The 21291-nt window shown below is 35.1% G+C and overlaps 1 protein-coding gene across 13 annotated transcripts in view; it reads left to right on the forward strand.

The window, feature by feature from the left end:
* DLG1 (discs large MAGUK scaffold protein 1) overlaps positions 1 to 21291 on the forward strand; it is a 322859-nt gene that overhangs the window by 221195 nt on the left and 80373 nt on the right. For all 13 annotated transcript variants that reach the window (XM_036875079.2, XM_036875080.2, XM_036875085.2 and 10 more), the window contains 3 exons: positions 1655 to 1799; positions 15012 to 15132; positions 18844 to 19000. In XM_036875079.2, the coding sequence (XP_036730974.1) occupies positions 1655 to 1799; positions 15012 to 15132; positions 18844 to 19000 (423 nt within the window). The remainder of the gene's footprint in view (positions 1 to 1654; positions 1800 to 15011; positions 15133 to 18843; positions 19001 to 21291) is intronic.

Below are 21291 nucleotides of genomic sequence, written 5' to 3' on the forward strand. Positions count from 1 at the left end.
CAGTTACTAATGGCTCTGGTTAAAGCTAGTTAGTTACATGACCAAGCAAGATTCAGATTCAGTGTAGGAAGAAATTTTATAAGGGTATGAATACCAGGATGCATGACTCATTGCAGGCCATCAAAGGAACAATATAATGTAGCTATGTATTTCAAAATGCAGGCAGCCCTCACTATACAATAGGTAGTGTGCAACCATGAAAATGACCATGTAGCTGATACCCAGCAAAGAAGTATTAATCAATGGGGAAAGTTACTATTTTTCTGTGACCTTTGGAAATTTTTGTCAAAACATTAAAAATTCTCCTATTGTCAATGATAAAGGTACAAATTAGGGAAATGAAAAATATACTAAAATGAAGATTTGTTTAAAAGTACACTGTAATTTAAATTTAAAACATTAGATATTTATAGTGTCTCTTTACCAAAAAAATTTACAAAAAAGTGAAACAATCTAAACCTAAAGCTTAGCAGTAGGAAGGAAATAGCAAAAATTAGAGCAGAAATTAATGAAATAGGAATAGGAAAACCATAGAAAAGATGAATGAAACTTAAACTGTTCTTAACAGCTCAACAAAATTGACATACGTTTAGCTAGACTAGCCAAGAAAAAAAGAAGACCCAAATTTCTAAAAATACAAATGAAAGAAGAGACATAAGGGAATACTTTTATTTGTGAAGAACTATCAGATAACTTATATGAAATGGACAGATTCCTACAAAAGCACAAACTACTACTTAAATACAGTAGTGTGCTGAAGAGTCTAGCCAGGGCAATTGGAAAAGAGAAAGGCATTCAAATAAAGAAGGAGGAAGCAAAAGTATATTTGCAGATTATTGATTGATATAAGATATACTGAATATAGAAAATCCTAAAGAACCTACTCATAGAACTTATAAACAAGTTTAACAAGGTTGCAGGATACATCACTACAAAAATCAATTCTGTTTCTACACATAAGAGATGAATGGCCAATAAACAACTTTCTGAAATTATAATTGACATACAACTTAAAACATGCATTGTTTTATAGGCCCTTTTAATAAACTGATAATATTCAGTGTTGGCAAAGGTCTGAGTAGATGGGCACTCTCATTCTGTGGTAGTGAATATAAATTTATAATTTATAAATATAAAGCCATTAACTGAGAAAACCAGCTTAAATATTTGTTAATATCGGAATAGCTTAATAAATTATGGTATAACCATAATTATAATGTGGTACATGCAACAGTTTTTAAAGATGAGGTAATTCTGGGTGTCCCAACATGGAAAGATCTAAAAGATACCTTACATTAAAAATCCAATTGCAGAACAAAATTTTAATAACATCTCATTTTCTTTAAATAAAAACAAACGAACTAAATTGTAGCCACACACATTCCTAACTGCCTAAGAATGCAGGGAGGTTCAGGCCTTGGGCATTAGGAGGAACAGAGGCTGGAATAAAGATTGACTATTTCATTAGCATATATAAATAACTTACCGTTCTAAACAACTTCCTGATATCACAAAAAATAAAAATGGGTACTCTCCACCAACCTTTAAATTCATTAAATCACACTCTTTTTCCCACTTTTAGTGTAATTGTTTATAACCAAGAAGCAGAAAACAAATGAAAATGTCTTAAATTTCTTTTGGGGTTTCCTTGTAGGTGAATAGTGTGTGTTTAGAAGAAGTTACTCATGAAGAAGCAGTAACTGCCTTAAAGAACACATCTGATTTTGTTTATTTGAAAGTGGCAAAACCCACAAGTATGTATATGAATGATGGCTATGCACCACCTGATATCACCAATTGTAAGTGTTTGGTTAAATCTCTCTTGCTTTAGATGTGATGTAGTTTAATGAAAATTTAAGCATTACACAAATATTTTCAAATGAATTATTAATCATTTTAACCTAATAGTTTTTAAAAATCAATTTTAAGGGATCTTTTCCACCTTTACTACTTTATAGAATTAATTACTATTAACATTTAAGGCATTGATTTTCAAACTTTTATGTAAGTAATTGTAACCAACGCTGTTTGCAAAAAATGAAGATTCCTGTTTTATTCTAATAGCTCTGAGATGGAACACAGAAATCTATTTAACAAGCAAAGTAATTCTTTTGCTCCTGGTGCTGCTGGTTAGACTTCCCATTGAGAAACACTAACTTAAAATATTTCTAAAACTTATCTTTTCTATGTTCTCAACTATGTAAACACCAGTATTATCTTTGTACTTCAACCTCCTAGTATATTGCCTAACCATATTTGTGTACAAAACAATTGTGTTGCCTACTTTTAAAAGTACTTACGTAATCTTAACTTTCCTATTTTATTTTCAGTTCTCTTAATGTACAAGCGGGGTGATATTTAAATACATTTTTAATGTGTTTGTGTTAGTTAAAAAAATTAAAGTTTTTGCCCCTGTGCCCGGAGGTAGTGGACTTTGGCTCAGCTTGAACTTAGATGGTGGTGTGAGAGGTGAGACAGATGACTCCTCCCAGAAACACATATAATATGAAAATATAGTTAATACAACTAATCTTAAAAGACCAACAGGAAAGAAGGCTACGCTAGACTGCATACACCTGGAGAACAGAGTAGACCTCACAAAACAGGGCACCAGCGCCACTCCCCTGCAACCCCCAACATCACTCCACAGTCTGAGCAGTTCCAGAAACTAGAGCTTCTAGGCTCTAGAGGGCACCACATACAAACATGAAACGTCAAAGGAACCTGGTTCAAACCAAAATCTTGCAAACACCAGAAAAAGGGCCAAGTGAAACTGAACTCACCAGTCTACCTGAAAGAGACTTCAAAATAAAAATCATAAACATGCTCAAGGAGGTACAGAAAAATATTCAAGAACTCGGACAAATTTAGGACGGAGATTCAATCATTAAGAAATTCCATATCTGAAATGAAACATACAGTAGAGGGATTTAAAAACAGATTAGATGTAGTACGAGAGAGGGTAAATGGAATTGAAAGTAGAAAAGAGGAATACACAGAAGCTGAGGCACAGAGAGAAAACAGGATTTCTAAGAATGAAAGAATATTGAGAGAACTGTGTGACCAATCCACATGGAACAATATTCACATTATAGGGGTACCAGAAGAAGAGAGAGAAAAGGGGATACAAAGTGACTTTCAGGAGGTGATTGCTGAAAACTTCCCCAATCTGGGGAAGGAGATAGTTTCTCAAGCCATGGAGGTGCACAGATCTCCCAACACAAGGGACCCAAGGAAGACAACACCAAGACATGTAATAATTAAAATGGCAAAAATCAAGGATAAGGACAGACTTTTAAAAGCAGCTAGAGAGTGAAAAAAGATCACATACAAAGGAAAACCCATCAGGCTATCATCAGACTTCTCAAAAGAAACCTTACAGGCCAGAAGGGAGTGGCGTAATATATTTAATGCAATGAAACAGAAGGACCTCAAACCAAGAATACGCTACCCGGAAAGATTATCACTTAAATTTGAAGGAGGGATTAAACAATTTTCAGATAAGCAAAAGCTGAGAGAATATACCTCCCACAAACCACCTCTACAGTGTATTTTGGAGGGACTGCTATAGATGGAAGTGCTCCTAAGGCTAAGTAATGGTTACCAGGGGAAATAAAACCACAGTAAAGAAAGTAGAACAATTAATTACTAAACAGATGCAAAATCAAAACAACTACCCCAAAGTCAGTCAAGGGATAGACAAAGAGTACAAAATATGATACCTAATACTTAAAGAATGGAGGAGGTGGGAAAAAAAAGAACCTTTAGGTTGTGTTTGTAATAGCATATTAAGTGAGATAAATTAGACTGTTAGATAGTAAGGGAATTACCCTTGAACCTTTGGTAACCACGAATCTGAAGCCTGCAGTGGCAATAAGTACATAACCTATCAATAATCACCCTAAATAGAAATGGACTGAATGCACCAATCAAAAGACATAGAGTCACTGAATGGATTAAAAAAACAAGACCCATCTATATGCTGCCTGCAAGAGACTCACTTCAAATCAAAGACATACACAGATGAAAAGTGAAGGGATGGAAAAAGATACTTCATGCAACTAATAGGGAGAACAAAGCAGCAGTTGCAGTACTTGTATCAGACAAAACAGAGTTCAAAACAAAGAAAGTCACAGAGACAAAGAAGAAATTACATAATGATAAAGGGGTCAACCCAACAAGGGGATATAACCATTATGAATATCATGTACCCAACACAGGATCACCTATATATGTGAAACATACTAACAGAATTAGAAGGGGAAATAGAATGCAATGCATTCATTCCAGGAGACTTCACCACTCCACTCATTCCAAAGGACAGATCAACCAGACAGAAAATAAGGAGACAGAGGCATTGAGCAACACACAGATGAACCCTACAGACATCTACAGAAATCTATACCCAAAAGCAGCAGGATACAAATTCTTCTCCAATGCACATGGAACATTTTCAAGAACAGATCATATACTAGGCGACAAAACGAGCCTCATTAAATTGAAAAAGATTGAAATTTTACCAACCAGCTTCTCAGACCACAAAGGTATGAAACTAGAAATAATTATGTAAAGAAAACAAAAAATCCCACAAACACATGGAAGCTTAACATCATGCTCCTAAATAACCAATGGATCAATGACCAAATAAAAACAGATCAAGCAACATATGGAGACAAATGACAACAATAATTCAACACCTGAAAATCTATGGGACTCAGGGAAGGCTGTGCTAAGAGGGAAGTATATTACAATACAGGCCTACCTCAGGAAAGAACAATCCCATATAAACAGTCTAAACTCACAATTAACGAACCTAGAAAAAGAAGCACAAATGAGGCCCAAAGTCAGCAGAAGGAGGAACATAATAAAGATTAGAGCAGAAATAAATAAAATTGAGAAGAATAAAACAATAGAAAGAATCAATGAAAGCAGAAGCTAGTTCTTTGAGAAAATAAACAAAATAGATAAATCCCTAGCCAAACCTACCAAGAAAAAAAGAGAGTCTAAACACATAAACAGAATAAAAAATGAGAAAGGAAAAATCACTATGGACACCACAGAAATACAAAGAATTCTTAGAGAGTGCAATGAAAAATTATATGCAAACAAACTGGATAACCTAGAAGAAATGGACAACTTTCTAGAAAAAAGAAATCTTACAAGGCTGACTCAGACAGAAACAGAAAATCTGAACAGACCAATTACTAGGAATGAAATTGAATTGGGAATCAAAAAACTATCTTGAACAGACCAATTACTAGCAAGGAAATTGAGTTGGGAGTCAAAAAACTACCGAAGAACAAAAACCCTGTACCAGATGGCTTCACTGCTGAATTTTATCAAACATTTAGTGAAGAACTAATACCCATTCTCCTTAAAGTTTTCCAAAAAGGAGAAGAGGAGGGAATACTTCCAAACTCATTCTATGAGGCCAGCATCACCCAATACCAAAACCAGGCAAAGACACCACAGAAAAAGAAAATTACAGACCAATATCCCTGATGAACATAGATGAAAAAATACTCAACAAAATATTAGCAAACTGAATTCAAAAATACATCAAAAAGATCATCCATCATGAACAAGTAGGATTTATACCAGGGATGCAAGGATGGTACAATATTAGAATATCCATCAACATCATCCACCATGTCAACAAAAAGAAGGACAAAAACCACATGCTCATCTCCATAGATGCCGAAAAAGCATTCACCAAATTCGATATCCATTCATGATAAAATCTCCCAAGAAAATGGGTATAGAGGGCAAGTACCTCAACATAATAGAGGCCATATTTGACAAACCCACAGCCAACATCATACTTAACAGTGAGAAGTTGAAAGCCTTTCCTTTAAGATCGGGAACAAGACAAGGATGCCCATTCTTTCCACATCTATTCAACATAGTTCTGAAGGTCCTAGCCATGGCAATCAGACAACACAAAGAAATAAAAGGCATCCAGATTGGTAAGGAAGTTAAACTGTCACTGTTTGCAGATGACATGATATTGTACATAAAACCCCTAAAGAATCCACTCTAAAACTACTAGGTCTAATATCTGAGTTCAGCAAAGTTGCAGGATACAAAATTAATGCACAGAAATCTGTTGCTTTCCTATACACTAACGATGAACTAGCAGAAAGAGAAATCGGAAATCAATTCCTCTTGCAATATTGCATCAAAAAGGATAAAACACCTAGGAATAAACCTAACGAAAGAAGTGAAAAACCTATACCCTGAAAACTACAAGACACTTGTGAGAGAAGTTAAAGAAGACAACAATAAATGGAAACATATCCCATGCTCATGGATTGGAAGAATTAATATTATCAAAACGGTCATCCTGCCTAAAGCAATCTACAGATTCAATGCAACCACCATCAAAATACCAACATCATTCTTCAACGAACTAGAGCAAATAGTTCCAAAATTCATATGGAACCACAAAAGACCCCTGAATAGCCAAAGCAATCCTGAGAAGGAAGAATAAAGCTAAGGGGATTACCCTCCCCAACTTCAATCTCTACTAAAAAGCCACTGTAATGAAGACAATTTGGTACTGGCACAAGAACAGACCCATAGATCAGTGGAACAGACTAAAGGGTGCCAATATACATCCAACCATATATGGTCAATTAATACACGATAAAGGAGCTATCGATATACAATGGGGAAATGACAGCCTCTTCAACAATTGGTGTTGGCAAAACTGGACAGCTACATGCAAGAGAATGAAACTGGATTATTGTCTATCCCCATACACAAAAGTAAACTCAAAATGGATCAAAGACCTATATGTAAATCATGAAACCGTAAAACTCTTAGAAGAAAACATAGGCAAAAATATCCTGAATATAAACATGAGCAACTTTTTCCTGAACGCTTCTCCTCGAGCAAGGGAAACAAAAGCAAAAATGAACACATGGCACTACATCTAACTAAAAAGCTTCTGTACAGCAAAGGACACCATCAGCAGAACAAAAAGGCATCCTACAGCATGAGAGAATATATTTGTAAACGACATATACGACAAGGGGTTAACATTCAAAATATATAAAGAACTTACACACTTCAACACCCAAAAAGCAAATAACCCAATTAAAAAATGGGCAGAGGATATGAACAGACAGTTCTCCGTAGAAGAAATTCAGATGGCCAACAGGCACATGAAAAGATGCTCCACATCACTAATTATCAGGGAAATACAAATAAAATCTACAATGAGATATCACCCTACACCAGTTAGGATGGCCAGTATCAAAAACCTAAGATCAACAAATGTTGGCAAGGATGTGGAGAAAGGGGAACCATTGAAGCTAGTTCAACCATTGTGGAAAACTGAAAATAGAAATACCATTTGACCCAGGAATTCCACTCCTAGGAATTCACCCAAAGAATATAATTTCTCAGATTCAAAAAGACATATGCACCCCTATGTTTATCGCAGCATTCTTTACAATAGCAAAGATAAAGAAGCAACCTAAGTGTCCATCAATAGATGAATGGATAAAGAAGAGGTGGTACATATACACAATGTAATACTATTCAACCATAAGAAAGAAAGAAATCCTTCCATTTGCAACAACATGGATGGAGCTGGAGGATATTATGCTCAGTGAACTAAGCCAGATGAAGAAAGACAAATACCAAATGATTTTATTCATTTGTGGAGTATAACAAATGAAGCAAAACTGAAGGAACAAAACAGCAACAGACTCACAGACTCCAAGAAGGGACTAGCAGTTACCAAAAAGGAGGGGTGTGGCTGGGCAGGTGGGAATCATGGGAAAAGGGTGGTGTGGGGGGGGATCCTGGGGAAGAAAGCATAGTCAAATAGTTACTCTGGCACCTTACCACACTCATGGGCAGTGACTGCAATGGAGTATGGGGGGAACATGATAATATGGGTGAATGTAATAACCAGTTTGTTTTTTCATGTGAAACCTTCATAAGAGTGTATATCAATAATACCTTAGTAAAAAAAAAACAAAAAAACGAAGAATTTGTCTTCTGCTGTTGTTGAATGAAGTTGTCTATAGGTGTCTATTATATCCAGTTGATTAATGATGATGTTGAGTTCCGCGGTGTCCATAGATATTTTTTGCCTGCTCTGTCCATTTATGGTAAAGGAATACATGGATTTATCTGCTCCTTGTAGTTTTATCGGTTTTGTCCTCACGTAGTTTTGACACTCTGCTGTTAGGTGAATACATGTTAAGGATAGTTACGTCTTTTTGGAGAACTGACCTCTTTATCAGTGTGTAATGCCTTCTTTATCCCTGATAACTTTCCTTCCTTTGATGTCTTACCTGTCTGAAATGAATATAGCTATTCCTGCCTTCTTGTGATTAGTGTTAGCATGATCTCTTTCCCCATCCTTTCATTTTTAATCTATATATGTCTTTATATTTAATGTGGGTTTACTGTAGACAGTATAAAGGTGGATCTTGGTTTTTGGTCCACTCTGACAATCTCTGCCTTGTAATTGGTACATCTAGGCCATTGACATTCAGAGTGATTATTGATATAGTTGGATTAATATCTAATACATTTGTTACTGTTTTCTATTTGTTGGTTTGTTCTTTATTCCTGTATTTGTCAACCACTCTTTTTATACCTTCTTTGGTTTTAATTCAGCATTTTATATGATTCCATTTTCTCTCCTTAGCATATCAGTTGTATTTTCTTATTTTACTTTTTACTGGTTGCCCTGGGTTTACAACATACATATGTACAACTACTATGTAAGTCCCTTTCAAATAATACTATACAGCTTCACTGGTAGTGTGAATACTTCATAATAACAAATAATCCTAATTTCTCCCTCCCATCCCTGTATCATTGCTGACATTCATTTCACTTATATAAAAGTGTATGTATGTGTGTATACACATGCACACATACATGCAAACAGTGTTGCTATTGTTATTTTGAATAAAGTGTTATCTGTTAGATCAATAAAAAATAAAAAAATATCTTTATTTTACCTTCACTTATTCCTTCTTTGATGCTCTTCTTTTCTCTGTGTATAACTGAGTTTCTGGCCTATTAACTTTTCTTTTCTCTAAAGAACTTCCTTTAATGTCTCTACTGGCAACAAATTCCCTGAATTTTTGTTCCTGTAAGGAGGTATTTCTTCTTCACTTTTGAAGGATAATTTCATAGGGTAAAGGGTCTGTTTTTTTCTCTCAACACTGAGTATTTGACTCCACTGTCTTGCTTGAATGGCTTCTGAAGACAAGTCAGATGCAGTTATTATCTTTGCACCTCTATCAATATGTTAGATTTTTTTCCCTGTGGCTTCTTTAAAGGTCCCTCCCCTTCTTTTCTTCCTGTACTTTGAAAGGATATGCCTAGGATATAATTTTTTTTTCTTTTTGAAGTATTGTTGATATACAATCTTATGTTGGTTTCAAATGTACAACACAATGGCTTAACAGTTACTCTTGTTATTAAATCCTCACCCCCTGTAGTGTAGTTACTATCTATCAACATAGAAAGATGTTTCAGAATCATCGACTATATTCTCCATGCTGTACTACCATCACCATGGTGACCAACTTATACTGTGATTGCAAATTATTGTGCCCCTTTATCCCCCCAACCCCTCCCTCAGTAACCATTAGTCACTCTTCAGTGTCTATGAATCTGCCATTGTTTTGTTCCTTCTGTTACGCTTTGTTTTTATATTCCATAAGTAAGTGAAATGTAGTGTTTGTCTTTCTCCACCTAGCTTATTTCACTAAGCACAGTACCCTCTAGATCCATCCATGTTGTTGCAAATAGCAGAATGTTTTGTTTTGTTTTTATGGCTGAATAATACTCCATTGTTTTATATATACCACATCTATTGATGGACACTTAGGCTGCTTCCATATCTTGGGTATTGCCAATAATGTGACAATACTTAGGGGTGTATGTATGTTTTCAAATCAGGGATTTTGTTTTCTCCAAGTAAATTCCTGGGAGTGGAATTACTATTGGTATTTCTATTTTGAGTTTTTTGAGAAGTCTCCATACTGCTTTCCACAGTAGTTGCACCAATTTACATTCCCACCAACGGTGTAGGAGGGTTCCCATTTCTCCACATCCTTGCCAGCATTTGTTATTTCTTGTCTTTTGGATAGTGGCCATCCTAACTGGTATGAGGTGATTTCGCATCATTATTTTAATTTTCATTTCCCTGATAATTAGCAGTGTGGATTATCTTTTCATGATGTGCCTGTTGGCCATTTGTATTTCTTCTTTGGAGAAGTGTCTGTTCAGGTCCTCGACCCATTTTTTAACTGGGTATTTGTTTTTTTGGTGTTGAGTCATATGAGTACTTTATATATTTTGGATGTTAACCCTTTATTGGAGAAATAGTTTACAAGTATATTCTCCCATACTGTAGGATGCCTTTTTGTTTTGCTGATGGTGTTCCTTGCTTTATAGAAGCTTCTTAGTTTGATGTAATCCCACTTGTTCATTTTTTATTTTGTTTCCCTTGCCCGAGGAGATGTGTCCAGGAAAAAATGCTCATGCTTATACGCAACAGATTTTAACCTATGTTTTCTTCTGAGAGTTTTATGGTTTCATGACTTACATTCAGGTCTTTGATCCATTTTGAGTTTACTTTTGTGTATGGAGTTAGACAATGATCCAGTTTCATTCTCTTGCATGTAGCTGTCCAGTTTTGCCAACATGAGTTGTTGAAGAGACTATCTTTTCCCCATTGTATTTTTATGGCTCCTTCATCGTATATTAATTGACCATATATGTGTGGGTTTATATCTGGGTTCTCTATTCTGTTCCATTGTGGATCTGTTCTTGTGCCAGTACCAAATTATTTTGATTACTATAGCTTGTAGTAGAGCTTGAGCTCAGGGAGCATAATCACTCCAGCTTTATTCTTCTTTCCCAGGATTGCTTTGGCTATTTCAGAGCCTTTTGTGGTTCCATATGAATTTTAGTACTATTTGTTCTAATTCATTGAAAAATGCTATTGTTATTTTGATAGGGATTTCATTGAATCTGTAAATTACTTTGGGCAGGGTGGCCATTTTTACAATATCAATTCTTCCCATCCATGAGCACGGAATAGATTTTCATTTATTGGTGTCTAATTTCTCTCATGAGTGTCTTAGAGTTTTTATAGTACAGGTCTTTCACCTTCTTGGCTAGGTTTAGTCCTAGGTGTTTTATTCTTTTTGATGCAATTGTAAATGGAGACATTTTCCTGATTTCTCTCTTTGCTAATTTGTTGTTAGTATGTAGGAATGCAAAAGATTTCTGTGTGTTTTGTATCCTGCAACTTTGCTGAATTCAGTTAGTTCTAACAATTTTTTGGTGGAGTCCTTAGGGTTTTCTATGTATAATATCATGTCATCTGAAAACATCATGCCACTCCCTTCTGTTCTGTAAAGTTTCTTCTGAGAAGTCTGCTGATAGCCTAATAGGGTTTCCTTTATAAGTCATTTTTTTCCTCTCTGACTGCTTTCAGTACTCGCACATTATCCTTGATCTTTGCCATTTTAATTATTATATTTCTTGCTGTTGTCTTCCTGGGATTCCTTTAGTTAAGGACTCTCTGAGTATCAGTGACCTGAGTGTCTATTTCCTTCCCAGGAAAGATTGGGAGGAAGTTTTCAACAATTACTTCCTCAAAGAGACCATCTCTTTGTCTCTCTCTTCTCTTTCTGGTACTATTTCGATTGGTCACAAATATACTGTTCTGTTTGGATTGGTCATATAGCTCTCTTAACATTCTTTCATTACTGGAGATCCTTTTTTCTCTCTCTCTGTTCCTCAGCTTTGTTGTGTTCCTGTTCTCTACTTTCCACCTCATTCACTGTCTCCTCTACCTGCAGTAATCTACTCTTAAATCTCTCCACTGTATGTTTAATTTTAGATACTGTATTCTTCAGCTCTGAGTTGCTCTTTTTCAGGTCTTCTATCTCTTTGTTGAAGTACTCCCTAAGATCTTGAATATTTTTCCTGTACATGGGTGAGCATGTTTATGACTTTTATTTTGAAATCTTTATCAAGAAGATGGTGACCTCTGTTTCATTTAGCTCTTTTTCTGGTATCCTGTCCTGTAGTTTTGTTTAGAACATATTCCTCTGCTTCCTCATTTTGTCAGGGTTTCTGTGTTTCTCCCTTTGTATTAGATGGCTCTGCTGTGCTTCATTGCCTGTAGAGTGATAGCTTTATGAAGGAGGCGTCTTATGGTGTCCAGAATCTCAAGAGTCTTTACTCTCCAGTGCTTGGTTCTACTTTGCAGGAGTCCCAGCTGTTTGTGTGTGGTGGGTGGGGCTGCCTTTCTGTCTGTCTTCTGTAGTGGTCTCAGTCTGTGCTGGCAGTTTGCTCCAGCCGCTGCCTTTGTGATCACCTCAGAAGTCTCTGCTGGAATGCCAGGGCTACAGGGTTAATGGAGTGGGTGGGCTGGTGTGTGGCTCTGCCTAGGCCACACACGCAGCCCCAGGCTTGGACGCCTGTGGGGAGGAAGGAGCTCTTGGGGCTAGCTTCTGCAGGCACCTCCCCAGTTGGGCTAAAATGGAACCAAGAAAGCTGGGAGAGTCTACCTCTGCCTGCCAGGTAGCGAAGTCTGACGCCACTGCTGGGCCAAGTATGTTGGCTGCTGGCAGTATGCACAAGGAGGAGCCTCAGGACTGGGTTGCAGGTGAAGAGCATGGAGCTTCTGGGGCTCCCAAGAGTTCCTGACCTGTTGGTCTCAGGGAGGGCTGAGAAGGTATCCTCTACATGCCCTTTCTCCTGAGGAGAGAGCTCCATCCAACCGTTGCCCGTCTGGTACCCCTCCCACTGCTGGCAAGTCTTTCAAATTGCCACCTCTGCTTTGGGTCTCAGGACTGGCTGAGCGTGCAGATCTCCAGGGCCAGGTGTGCAGCACTCCTGGACTCCTACCCCTCCTCCCGACTCTGCTCCTCTTTATCCCACCTATAGGCTGGGATGGGGTAAGAGCTTGGGTCCCGCTTGATCATGGACCCTTTATCCTTTTTGTGTGGTTCTCTCTTCTTCCCCAGATGGAGGTGGTCTGTTCTGCAGTCTTCAAATTGTTTTCAGGTCTAGTTGTATTTGCTGTATTTTCTTCTTTTATGCATTTTTAGGAGGTTTCCACTTTGCCTTCCTACTCTGCCATTGTCCCCCGTCTCGTATATAATCTTCTTGGCCTCTGTCCTGCTTTCTGTTTCCTGAGTTCCTAGATCTATGATTTGGTGTTTGACATGAATTTGGGGACATTCTTAGTCATTGTGGTTTCAAATATTTCTTCTGTTCCTTCTCTCCTTTTGGTATTCCCGTCATTCATGTTTCACCTTCTGTAGTTGTCCCACAGTTCTTGGACATTCTGGTTTTATTTTTGTTTTTTCACTCCTTTTTTCTCTTTTCTTCTCAGTTTTAGAGGTTGCTATTGAGATACCCTCAAGCTCCAAGCTTCTTTCCTTAGCTTTGTCCAGACTGCTAATAAGCCTGCCAAAGGATTCTTTATTTCTGTTCCAGTGTTTTTGATCCCTAGTATGTCTTTTTGCTGCTCTCTTAGAATTCCCATTTCTTTGCTTACGTTGCCCATCTTTTTTTTTTGCATACTATCTACTTTATCCATTGGAGCTGTTAGCATATTAATTATTGTTGTTTTAAATTCCTGGTCTGATAATTCCAACATTGCTGCCATATCCAAGTCGGGTTCTGATGCTTGCTATATCTCTCCAAACTGTGTTTTTTGCCTTTAATGTACTGTAATAATTGTGATAACCAGGCATGATGTACTCATTAAGAAACTGGTGTAGACAAACCTTTAGCAATGTGGTGATAAGGTATTGGGGAGGGAAAGTGTTCTATAGACCTGTGATTAAGTCTCAGTCTTTTAGTAAGCTTCTGCCTCCGGAATGTAAACTTCACAGTGCTTGTTAAGTATTCCACCCCCCACTCCCCACCCCACCTCCCTTAGGTGGAACATGGTGGCACTGGAGTTCATAAAAGTGCCATTAGAGTGCACTGGAGTTGATTATTTCTCTTCTGCCAGTCAACTGGGCTCTGATAAAACTTCAGCAGGTTAGACTCTGCTGGTTAAATAGTTTCTCCTGATGGCAGACTATTAATGCTCTTGTATATTTCAAAATGGTTCCTTTTCCCTTCCTGCCAGAAGCATGAGGGGGTTTTTCTCTGGTGTGCACTGTGAGAACCTGTTAAAGATACGGGTAAAATCCACAAAAGTATGGGGTCCCCCTGAAGTTTTTTACCCTCAGAGCTGTCCAAATTGAGCTTCAGCAGTTTGTCAGTTACATTTCAGGTTTGTCTACCCCAGTACTACTAGTTCCCTCAGATATTTCTGCTCTGAAACGCTGTGATCCTTTGTATACTTGTGTCAGTCTCTATTTTGGGGCTTAGCAAGGTTTGCTCTGTGACCTCCCTTATCTTAGAGATCTAAGAAGAGTTGTGATTTTTCAGTTTGTTCAGCTTTTCAGTTCTTAGGACAGACATTTAATGACTTCAAGTTTCTTATATGCCAAACAAGAAGTCCTTCAGTGTTTTGGAAAACTTTGTTGAGCATAGTCTTTTTGCACCTGTTGTTAAGCATTTGGTTTTCACTATTCACAATCAAATTTTGTGCATATATACTTTTAAAATTACTAATCTGCAAAATAACATCTCAGAAAAATAGTTATTGTACTTCAAATTTTTTATTTTAGTATTTTCTGTGACAGTTTTTTACCTTTCCTGAACTTCATTGTGCAAATCAGTTCATGTAAAACTCCTTTTTCATTCTATTTTGTCAAAAGAAACCAAATTGAATAAGTTTGCTTACTGATTTGAATATCTAAACTAGTAGTTTTTACCTGAAAACTTGAGCTTGTCTAACTTTTTTTATCTGATAAGTAAATCTCTTATCAAATTGTAGTATATAAATAAGTGAATATGAACTATATATTAACTTTGAGATTGGTAATTCACAAATGTGGTGTTGAATGGCTTGTTTCATTTTTCAAATGTTTTTCACTCTCTTTGTTCTGAAGCTTCCTCCCAACCTGTTGATAACCATGTAAGTTCATCTTCCTACTTGGGCCACACACCAGCATCACCAGTCAGATATTCGCCTATTTCGAAAGCAATGCTTGGAGATGATGAAATTACAAGGTAAGGAACTGAATATTCATCCTTCTTACATAAAGCCAGATATATTAGATAGAGTTATTGTCAGCCAAGTAAGATAACTACAATTTTCAGAACTAAATAATTGTTTTGATGGAACATGCACTTAAACCTTAATTTTTTTCATTGGAAGTTTCACTGAAGAGCCTGAAATGTAAAAATATACTTCTGCACGTTTAAAACTAACTTTTCCTATACTCCTTATCTAATATCTACCATAAAGTTAATTATGACAATTAATTGATTCATGTTCAGAATTCAATAAGTATCATCACCTAAAATTTACTTTACTTACTAACTGCACTAAACATTGTAGATGAACTGTCTTTTTATTCCCAAAGAACTCTAAACTAGATGGAAAGACATAAATGAAAAAGTATTTTAGATCTTTTTCACAGTATTCAATATAGTAATAAAACATTATGTTTGACAGCTTACTTTGTAATTTGCATATCAGTTACAACATTTAACATTTAGCCAATTAATCTTTTTAAATTTTTAACTGCATTATTATTGGCATTATTATTTTAGAAAATTCATAATCAAAATTATTCTAGGAAGTGATCACTTTAAGTCATATAGGAATGTTTGTCCTTTCCTATTCTTTAAGAATTAGTAATGAGAACTTAATTTAACAGATGCTCAGTAATTGTATTTAGAATGAAAATTAACAGAAAAAACAGTGCTTGTGATTATTTGTGATATGAATTTTTAAGGCTGTTAGTCTTTAGGCTGTGTTCCAATACAGATCTGTCATGGCCATGTTGTTTTTGATGTCTAATAGTCCCCTATTTATAGAGGTAAAAAGGAAAAATAGTTCATGGCTTAATCTAGTCTTTAATCTTTGCATATTTTTTAAGTTAAAAATATGTTATATAAGCACCTTGATTGCTGTCCCGTTTTTTTCACTTGTCTAGAATATTGTATTGACTTTACAATGCTAAACACAGGTCTGTTTTCTGTACTTCTGTGTGAAAGTCAAGTGGTCGATTACTGCATGTGCCTACCTAAAATTGTTTTTTATCACTCCCTTTTGATAATGACACTACTTTGCACAGATAATGAAGTATAGAAATCTTTACCCTTTTGTTAGAAGTTCCCCACAATTTCATCCTAAACAATCTTTTTGGAGGTTATAACACATTACCAATAAAAAAAAGACAGAGAAAAGGACTCCCAACATAGAAATAGTTTATGATTCTAAAGTTTATTTAACAGCTTTATTGATATATGATCCATATACCATATGGTTTACCCTTTTTAAAGTATACAACTCAGTGATTTTTGGTATATTATTAATATTTTTTAACTATAGTAAATTATATGTAACAAATTTTGCTATTTTAACCATTTCAAATGTGCAGTTAATGGCATTAATTGCATTCACAATGTTTTGCAACTATCACCACTATTTTTAAAACTTTTCATCACCTCAGGCAAACTGTAACCATTAAGCAATAACTCCCCATTTCCTTGTCCTCTCAGTAATTTGTAACCTCTAATCTACTTTCTGTCTCTACGAATTTGTCTTTTATAAGTGGAATCTTATAACACTATCCTTTTGTTTCTGGCTTATTTCACTTAGCATAATGTTTTCAAGATTCATCCATGTTGTAGCATATAGTAGAATTCCATTCTTTTTTATGGCCAAATAATATTCCAGTATGTGTACATACCACATTTTGTTTATCCATTCATCTATTGATGGACACTTGGGTTGTATCCACCTTTTAGGTATTGTGAATAACTCTGAGGTAAACATTGTCATACAAATATGTGCTTACATCCCTGCTTTCAGTTCCTTTGGAGATACAGCTAGGAGTAGAATTGCTGGGTCATATAATGACTCTGTGTTTAAGTTTATATGGAACCAGCTGTTTTTTATAATAGCCACACCATTTTGCATTCCCACTATCAATATAAAAGGATTCCAGTTTCTCTGCATCCTCACCAGTGCTGATTTTTTGTTTTGTATTACAGCCAATTATAGTAGACAGGATGCATCTCATTGCAATTTTAATGCACTTTCCTAATGACAAATGATGAACGTTTTTCATGTACTTAAGTTATTTGAAAAAAACAGAATTTCTTTTCCTGAGATACTGTTGGATTTATTAATTATTATTTGCTAATGTAAAATTCTAATTCATGTATATGTTTTACAGCATAAAAGAAACCCTAAATCATAAGTCTACCATCTAACAAAGAAATAAAACATCACCAATATAGTGAAACCTATCTTGTGCTCCTGATTCTATCCTGCTCCTCCTACATTGCCCCACTGAGTTAACTGCTTTGGATTTGTTATTTCCTGTTTTTATTTCATATATATGTTTGTGCTTATAATATTTCCTAAACAGTATGTTGTTTAGTTTTGCTATTTTTGACAAGAACATATGATTTGGTTAACCCTGTAAGTTAGCTGGCGAAACTGGCTAATAATGAATAGGTGTATTTGACTAGAAAACACCATTTTTAATTTTATACAGATAAATATTTAAGGTTAATTCCACATACATGTGGAAGGATCCCTAAAATTCATTTTTAAAACATCATTTACTTGTGTTAAGTCTTTTGTTGGCAGTAGCTTTCTGCAGTGTTATAGAAAAATCAACTACATTTTTAAAATATTTACCAAATATAATACATTCTAATCTCAAATGCTATTTCTTTATTTTATCATATCTAAAATAATCTGTTTGCTGAAATTTTCATTGTCTTCCCAAAACATGTGAATAGTTTTCACACAACTATAACTGGCAGCAAATGTGAAATATTACTAGTGGTAAGATGTATTCTGAGTTCAGAGATTTCAAATGGCAGGTGGGGGGTAAAAAAAGGTGCATCTTAGAAATGGTTGGAGGGATGTGACTTAATAAAAATATTTAATTGTTTCATATAAAGAGTCTGGAGATGGGCAATTGCAGCATTTGTGTAGCAACCCTAGGTCCATGGTATCTCTGGGATTCTCTTGGTCTTAACTTTCATGATTATAATTTCTCTAAACCAGTAATAGGGTTTTTCATTCTTCATTCTTTCTATGGGGGTTGTTTCTGGTGAGGAGGGTAAAAAATATGCTTTGTATGGGGACAAAATGTTCATTATTCTTAGGGTCTGTCTTTGGGAAGCGACAAAATTTCCTTCCATGTCTCAGAGGCCAAAATAGGGTAATAGCCTCACCTTAGTAAAGGAGAAGGGAGGGGATTGGAATGACTCATGTAGGTTAGTCATGCTAACATCCTTTTAGGACTGAAAAAGAAGTCTACTTCCTTTAAGACAAAAGAATATCTATCTTTTACAGCATCTAAGAAGTAGCGGAAATGGCTGCTTTATAGGCAATTATGTTATGTACAACACCAACTTTACAGAAGTATATATATATATTTCTTGAGCAGGCTTTCTATATCATTTTTTAAATTTCTACACTGTTTTCTCTTTTTGTTAATAGTTTTCTGTTGGTTTTATAACATGGGGTTTTTAGCTTTTACGCAATATTGGGATTTTTCCTTTTAATTTAAGCCTACAATTTCTAGGCTTAGAAAGAATTTCTACCCCAGAGCTTTGAAAATCCTTTTAAGTTCCATCTAGCTTCCTTTGTAGTTTGATAATATAAGTAAGTGATCAATAGGTATTTCTGAATAGAATGTGAGTTCTATATAAAATTTCTATAATATTCAATAAATTTCTAATTTTTAGGGAACCCAGAAAAGTTGTTCTTCATCGTGGCTCAACAGGCCTTGGTTTCAACATTGTAGGAGGTGAAGATGGAGAAGGAATATTTATTTCCTTTATCTTGACTGGAGGACCTGCTGATCTTAGTGGAGAGCTCAGAAAAGGAGATCGAATTATATCGGTAGGATATGTTGATCAAAACAGTATCTTTATTATTTCAAATAAGACCTATTAATTATTAGAAGTTACGGGAGATACTTTGGTTATCTTCTTACCATTTTACAACTTAATTGTAGAATTACAGTGTTGTGAGAGAACAGGTTCTGTATGGTAGATTTTCACTTGGTATTTGACTTACCTAAAAGGCATCAGTCTTTATAAATGAATTTGAAGGAGATACTGTATTCTCTATTTGTTGACTGCAAAGTTCTCTATATGTCTGTTAACTCAACCTTGTTCCTTGTGTACTTCTGATCTTTATACTTTAATCCGTTGTCTGCTTGGTCTGTTATTAAGAGATTTTATTTTAAGCTGTCTAAATATAATGATGGGTTTAACAGTTTGTCCTTGGAGCACTTTTCTTCTTTATATCTTTGACACTATGTTATTAGATAGATCTGAGTTTAGAATCATCATTCCTTCCTGGAGAGCTGAAATCTCTTAACCATTATGTAATGATACTTTTATTTATAATAGTAGTTTTTACCCTAGAAGCTTTGTTGCCTGATACTAATATGGCTATGCCGACTTTTTTTGCGTGATGTTTGTCTTATCCTTTCTCCACTTTTTGCTTTCAGTTTATGTGCTTAAGTGGTTATTACCTGGACAATTTTATTAGAGTAAAACTCATCAATAGTTCTCTTCTAATGACACACAGACTTCAGGAAACTTTAATTCTGATTATGCTATTTCTATTATTTTACCTCTATTTCATTTTTATATCCCCAAACTCAGCCATTTTTATTTTTGTTTTTTAACAGTTAATCCATATGTTCGTTTCGTTGTTCTTCATTATCCCTTCTTATATCTCTTCTTTCTTAAGTGTTTCTCAATGAGCCACTAAACAGCATTGGGATTAGATTTGTTTTATAGAAAGGTCCTGTTCATTGTAGAAAATTTAGCTTTTTTAGCTCCCATTCTCTACATGCAATTGAAACTCCCTACTTATTTTTAAAAGCAAAACTGTCCAAATATCCAAATGCACCTTAGTAGGAGCCTTTGCTCTTTCAGCATTTTTTTTTTCATAATATCAATAGAGCTTCCCAATTCTAGTGGCCTAATACAAGGGTTCTTCCTTATTCTGAAATTAAATGTTATTTATTTCAGCCTCTATTCTTATTTTACTGAAAATGTCTTTTTCATAATTAAAGATTACAAAACATACTAAAAAAGATAGAAAATTCATTGTCAAGCAAAAAGCAGTCAGTAGAATTAAATGAAGATAAGGCTCAGATATGGATTTATGAAACAAGGACTTTAAAATAATTATGATAAAATCATGATGAAGATGATAATACTAAGGGTATAGGAGTAAAGGTAGACAATATGGATGAAAGATTTAAGAAGTTCAACAAAGACGTAAAATGAATCACATGAAATTGCTAGACATTTTTAAAAGATTATCACAAATGAAAATTTTACCTTTAAAGGCTTAATGCACCCTGAAATCAGCAGAGGAATGAATACATGAACTTAAACATAGGTCAGACAAAGATTTGGGAAGAAAAGTAGATCAGAGCATCCAAGATCTATGGAACAATATCAGACAGTCTAGTAAAGAGCAGACAAAAACTTTGAAGATAAATTGACAACTTTCAAAAACCGATGAAAGATGTCAGGCCACAGATCTATGAAACTCAGCAAACCCAAGGCAGAATATATGCAAGAAAAACCAGACCTAAGTACATCATAGTTAAAATGCTAGAAAGATATGCTAAAGAGCCCATGTTAAAAGCAGACATAGAAACATGTCACATAAATAAAAACAGTACAAATGACAGTGACTTCTTACTAGAAATATGAAAAGACTTGAAGCAATTGAATAATATCTTTAAAGTACTGAAAGAAAAAACTGATCAATCTGGAAGTCTATATCCAATGAAATTATTCATCAGAAATGAAGTTGAAATAAAGGCATTTTCAAACAGAGAATTTGTCTCTGGCAGAACTACAAGAAATACTATAAGACATTATTCTGGGTAAAGAAAAATTATACCAGATGGAACCAGATCTGCAGAAAGGAATTAAGAACAACAGAAAGTGTAAATACCTTATTAAACTTAAGTTTTTTTTACATATTTCATTATAAGAATATTGGCTCCTTAAAACAAAAGTAACTACAGTGTGTTTGGGGGTTATGACATATGTTGAATACAAGACCACTAGACAAATTGAAATGGAAGATGGAATTATACTATTGTCTCTTATACAGCTTTTTGAAGTGGTATAAAATTTTTGAAAGTAGAACAAAAC

The sequence above is a fragment of the Manis pentadactyla genome, chromosome 1 (assembly GCF_030020395.1).
Source record: "Manis pentadactyla isolate mManPen7 chromosome 1, mManPen7.hap1, whole genome shotgun sequence".
NCBI lineage: Eukaryota > Metazoa > Chordata > Mammalia > Pholidota > Manidae > Manis > Manis pentadactyla.